A 6,452-nucleotide genomic window follows, 5' to 3' on the forward strand; every position below is an offset into this window, starting at 1 on the left:
CTTATAAGAAGATGTCTGATCAGGAGGAGACAGAAGAGGAGACAAAGAGAGACAGATGGACATAAGAGATTGAGTCAACACCAGAATGCTACAGACCAGAAAAATGCATGACCTACCAATACTTTGATGTTGGAATTGTAGCCTCCAAAACTGTGAGACATTAAATTCCTGATAATTAAGCCAACCCATTCTGTGGTATTTGTGATTACAGCCCTGGCAAAATAAGAGATCCTGCAACTATTAAGTCCTTCCTATTTATAGATATCCAAATCCAAATATACTTGTTCTTCTCAATCTATAACTCAGCATTCAACCTTTCTTTGACCAAACACATAGTTTAAAAATAAAAAGAGAACAACAGATTTTCCTGTTATTATCCTATTTATCTAAATTTTATCTAAATCATGGTTTTCAGAATCCAGTTGGCTATAAATCTCCATTCCACTTTCAACTTTTTGCTTTCCTTCCATTTTTGTCATTCTTGAAATTCGAAAATCTACATTTTATTTCACAAATTCCCTGGAATATATACATTGTCTTTCTTTTTTTTTTCTTTTTTTTCTTCTTTATTTTCTTTTAAATGTTACATTCAAAAAATATGAAGTCCCCATATACCCCCCACCCCACTCACCCCACCCCTCCCACATCAACAACCTCTTCCATCATTGCAGCACATCCACTGAACCTGGCGAATACATTCTGGAGCACCGCTGCACCACATGGACAGTGGTCCACATTGTAGTCCACACTCTCCCCAGTCCACCCAGTGGGCCACAACAGGACACACCATGTCCAGTATCCATCCCTGCAGCACCATCCAGGACAACTCCAACTCCTGAAAATGGCCCCACACCATATTTCTTCTTCCCTCTCCCAACCATCAGCAGCCACCGTGGCCACCCTCTCCACATCACTACTATGGCTAGGCCCTGGGCCTCAGCAGATTTGTGGCTCCTACCATCTGGTTTCTTGGACTTAACCTGGCCAGCTGACAGAGAGGTGAAGAGGGTCGACCACCACACCAGGGAGCCAAGAGTACCTACAGCTGCAAGCAGGAGAATTGCATCCATCATCCATGTGGAATCTAAACCCCCTCTTGATGTAGAGGGGGACTGGACAGAACCATCCCAGGTCCACAAGATGGAGGAATAGAGTATGGATTGAGTGGACTTACTGGTGTTCTGCTAGGGAACTATTGTGATTAGTAAGGGAAGAAATTGTAGTAGATATATACATTGTCTTTCATTGTCACTGTCAACACCCAATTTCAGGTTACAATGGCTCTGCATTATTGAAATATCCTTCCATCTTGATTGCATTATTTCTAATACCTATCCCATCAGATATCTGGATACTGGCATATCAATGTAAAAATCATCTCTAGTCTACACCCCCTAGATAACCAATTCTGAGCATAATAGAGGCATAATTTGCACTCAATCATGTTTGCCATTTTAAAAAATGAAAAGATTAAGTTAAGCAGGTGTTGATTACTTGACCTAAATTAGATCTTGGGTTTACCCTCACTCCAGCACTGACTTCATTGGCAGGGCCTTGTGCCTTGCAGTCTGCCGTTTTGGATGGTTTCCTAGCCCCAGGCCCCTCAGAAAGTCAGAGTTCACACACTGACTCCTCACATAGCGGTGAGACAGTGATTCCTTTATCACTGCTGATTGAAACATGGTTGTTACTGAATTTGAAAATTTGTTTTTTGTTGTAAGATTTCAAAGTTAAGGTTTTGGTTGTTCAGATGAAGAAAGGAGAAAGGAGGCCAACATCAGAACCAACAAAAGCATCAGGTCCTCCAGTTCAGAAGGGAAGCAGCACTTAACCCATGGTTTTAGTCCATTGTCATATCTACCAAAATTCAAAGAGATCCCCTGTAAGGCACTGGGCCTTGCTCTTTTCCAACTGACAATGTGCAAAACCACCTCACCATATACAGCACCTATTAAACATGGATAACCCCTTCACTCTTGCTGCTGTAGTTTTGAGTTTTCTTTGTAACTGACATCTTTTTTTTTCATCAGATCTCACTTCCAGTGTTACAATTTCAACATAAATCCCACCAATTTTTCTAATTCTTTGAAATCTACTCTGCTTTTCAATAAAAGGTTTTATTCCCTCCATATCAATTGTCTAAAATAATTTTATCTCAATTTTTTTCATCTCTACTTATTTGACTATGAACACCCAAAGAATAGTAAACGACTGAGAACTTTTTTCTTCTGTGCCTTTAGTATCTGGGATGTTGCCTATTGGAAATATTCAAAGATATTTGATGAATAAGTAAATAAAATCAATTTCCTTAACCTCAAAATATGCAAACAAAGATGCTTGCACTAAAATCAAATCCAGAAAATATGAGAGTATCATTTTCTTCTATCTTATACTTTCCTTAGGTATTTATTCATCTTGCTTAATACCAAAGTCTGATTCTAGCTTATGGAAAACCCTGGACTATGTCTTGCATTCATTCCTCCTTTCAACACTCAGGCAACATTTCCCATTCTTGTGATTTTGACATAATTTCCTGACTAGGTGTCATTCTTCCACTTTTTCTCTTTTATCTCCATTATAGGCATTAGTGCCACTTCCAAAGAACAGTTCAAAAATACTCAATGATTTGTGCCAAGATTTATGTATGGGATAGGAGATATAGGTATAAAAGAGATTATTCATAATACAGGTATAAGAAAAAATGACTGTAGTATATCAAGGAAAAATCTAAAGTTCAGTCAACATGTTTCTTGCCAAATTTCAAAAGCTACCATAACATCTCAAGAAATGAATAACTCATAGGAAAGCACACAATAATTTGTTAGCAACAAAGAACCATTTTTATTGAGAATAAGGGATTTTCCCCAACTGTAGGATTTCACAGTTATCAACACAGACATAACAGAGTATCAGAAATTAAGGAAGAACAGGCTAACATTGAAATATAATGAAAGGATACCATGCAGCTATTCTCTGGCCATTCTAAGGAATGGGTACTTTGAGGTAAAGCCTAAATCAAGCATACAGTATTTTGAAGAGGGAAATCTTAGTGTAGAGAACCTAGCATCAGAGTTATCCTTAGAAGTGTCATTTCAAAAACAAATGGTGCTCAGCTGGTGATGTTCTAGCAACAAGAGGAATAACATCTTCTATAGCAAGTTGGCCGATAGCTACAGCATCCATAGCCAGAGCCGTATCCACAGCCATAGCTGGAACCGTATCCACAGCCATAGCCACTTCCATAGCCACATCCATAGCGAGAGCCATATCCACAGTCATAGCCACAACCATAGCCACTTCCATAGCCACAGCCATAGTGAGAGCCATATCCACAGCCATAGCCACAGCCATAGCCACTTCCATAGCCACAGCCATAGTAGGGGCCATATCCGCAGCCATAGCCACTGCCATAGCCACAGGAGTTGCCGTAGTAGTTACAACACATGTTTACGAGATGAGGGATTTCAAGTGGGTTGCACGAGGACGGTTCTGAAGTGATGATGGCTTCTACCTCCCTGAGCCCTTTATATACGACAAATTGGCAGAGCATACCATTCTTTGTCTGACTTGGTCAGCAAATATTTAAACTATTATGTGTCTGTCACTGTTGACAATAATAGTTTGTTTAAAATGAGCCCATTAGTTTGGAGACTCCAGTTTTACTTAGAGAACATCATCTTATTTGCTTTGCCAAAGAATTTTCTCAATCAAATGATGTGCCCAAATGAATCACTGATGCCCATTTCTAAAACCCCTGATCACTAATTATATAATCTCATGTAACAAGATTTGGGGAAGATGAAGAAACATTTTTTACCTTTTCCTCTTTTCTCTTTATCTAAAAGGGAATAAGGAAATGAATATTCCTCTCTCTCGAACCATTGCAACTATTTTCTGTGGTTTCCCTATTCACCCTGCACCTTCCCACTTCACCCTTGCTCCTCAAGTTAGAAAACAGTTCAATATCTCTAAATTCAAAGCCTAGAGAATCCTGTAGTCTTTTATTGCTTATGGCTGTGGAAATAGTTTGCTATATATAAATGATTCTTTTTCTTATATTTCCTCTTTCCATATACCAAGCAAACTAATGTCCTGAAGAAGTAGGGAAGCCCTCTGTTCTTCCACATTTTTATAATAGTGCAAGTAATTGGCATGAGGATCCTCTTGAAGTCTAACCAACATAGTTTGGATGAGGAAACAAAACTTCAGTTAGACCAGAATTTAAGCTCTTTATTTCAGTATAGATTTTATCAGAGTTTTGCATTATGATATACAAGTGCATTCCTAGAATGTAATAAAGTATTTTATTCTTCCTCTGTCACTACTCTTCTTTGCACATTTAGCTCAGAAGCTGAGAGTAGATGGCTTTTACAATGCTGACAGTAAAAGCCCACCTTCAGCTCCTAAACACTCGCATGGCATAAAGTAGCACAAAAAATAATAGTGTCCTGTAATTATACATACATTTCACTCTACTTGTGCAAAGTTTACAAAAGTTCTCATTTATCAAAAATTCTCAAAATTTTACAAATATTTTCTTCATGATTTTTGAAGTATAATTTTTTTCTTTCTTCTAATTAATTCCTGCCACCACAGATAATCTTTTCGACATATGAAAGAGGAATGTGTCGTTACTTCTTCCATTAATATTTTTCTTGATAACATCAATTGTTAGCTAAAATCTTCTATTTATTCATCCAAACACATCTGCAATCACTTCTAATGGGATGTTTTCCCTCACTGCTATCAGAGAATGTGGACCAAAATAGAAACAATGTCAGATTTCCCAACCTGCAGCTCTGCAGTATCCCAGAAAGCCTCTATCCCTAAAATCTCATTATGGAGCTGTAATGCCACATTTAAGCCAAAGAACAGAACCAAAAATCCATTTACATACATCTTCTCTTCAAAGCAAAATACTCAGTTTTCTCTCAACCACCACAAAATCCATGTTTTTTCTAGATTGGGATTTTCCCATTCCCTTAAATAATTTTAAAATAATAATACCTACCTACCCAACTTTGTTGTTAGTCTTGCTAGACTTTTCTTGAGCACCTTAGCTGAATTTCACAAACACTGAGCACATGCCGTTGACAACGTGCTCTCTTGCAAAGTGGAAGTTGCAAAGATAAATCACACGTGGTTCTAGTCTCAGCATCAGCCACCTGCACAAATCACGTGGCTTTCTCAAAAGAAGGGGATCCCAATGGAAGGGGATCTAGCCCTCCCCTCAGAATCACATTACCTTTTGCATCATTAATTTAGGAGTCATCTTATTTCCATCCTTCAAGAAAATACAAACAATGGAGCAATTGCTGTATCTGTATCAGTGGTTCTGAACTCAGGCCAGTTTTCCTCTCCTCTAGACACTGGGTAATGACTGGAGACATTTTACTTCTCACAATTTGGAGATGTGCTGCCATTGGCATCATGTGGGTAGACACCAAGGATGCTGCTAACCATCCTACAGTGCCCCAAACAGCAAAATCCCTCAACAACAAAGAATTATCCAGTCAGAAATATCAGTAGTGTCAAAGTCTAGAAACCCTGTGTTGGAGATTGATTAAGTCCCCCACTGAAGACCTGTTCAAGTGCTAAGTCCCAGTCCGGAGGGTGTGAACACATTTGTAAAGAGAAACTTTGCATATGTTATTAATCAAGGCGAGGCCAAACTGAATGAGGATGGGCCTTGATCCATAAACATGTCGTCAAAAAAAAGGAAGAAAAAGAGAGAGAGAGACATTTTCTTTTCTTTATATTACTAGTCTAAATTTTTTTTAAATCACCACTTTCAGAATCTAAAATTTTAAACTAGTATCTACTAAAACCACTATGAAATCCAAGTTGGAAGAATACAAACTCAAGAAGATCATTCCTTCAATTGGATACTCTAATTTTGACAAGAGCACCATCAGTGGTGGTGCAGGACTTTAGTGAATGCTTTCAACAGGCATTTCCACAAATCTGCTGGTTTCATTTTTAGAGAACTTTCATTATTTAATATTTTCCTACAATTGAAAAATGTTCACACTGATTTTTTCTGGTCTTTTTCACTAGTCGAATCTATTCACTCTGCTATATTTCATCATAAACAATTAGGGTTAAAAAAATAAATCCCCATTCCTTATTTTCCCTTGCTTGCTTTCTTTTTCTGTCATTCTTGAAATAATTCAAAAATTTTACTTCCTAAATTCCCTGGAATAGATACTTTGCCTTTCAGCATCACTGCCAACACCTACCTTTAGGCTACAATGCCCCTGGATTATTGAACTAGCCTTCTACCTAGATCACATTATTTCTAGTACCTTTTGCTTCACATCTCTGGATACTGGCCCATCAAGGTGAAAACAATCTCTGTTCTGCACAATCTGGATAACCTGCTCTGAGTATAGTGTTTGGGGTACAATTTTCACTCAATTGTATTTTTGCAATAAAAATGCATAGATTAAGTC

At 38.0% G+C, this 6,452-nt stretch overlaps 1 protein-coding gene across 1 annotated transcript; it reads right to left on the reverse strand.

Moving 5' to 3' along the window:
- Positions 1-3,124: 3,124 nt before the first annotated feature.
- LOC101438789 (keratin-associated protein 21-1-like) lies at positions 3,125-3,445 on the reverse strand. Its single transcript, XM_004468650.2, has one exon. It carries the CDS (start codon positions 3,443-3,445, stop codon positions 3,125-3,127), a length of 321 nt encoding a protein of 106 aa, XP_004468707.1.
- Positions 3,446-6,452: the final 3,007 nt, after the last annotated feature.

The sequence above is a fragment of the Dasypus novemcinctus genome, chromosome 4, assembly GCF_030445035.2.
Source record: "Dasypus novemcinctus isolate mDasNov1 chromosome 4, mDasNov1.1.hap2, whole genome shotgun sequence".
Taxonomy (NCBI): domain Eukaryota; kingdom Metazoa; phylum Chordata; class Mammalia; order Cingulata; family Dasypodidae; genus Dasypus; species Dasypus novemcinctus.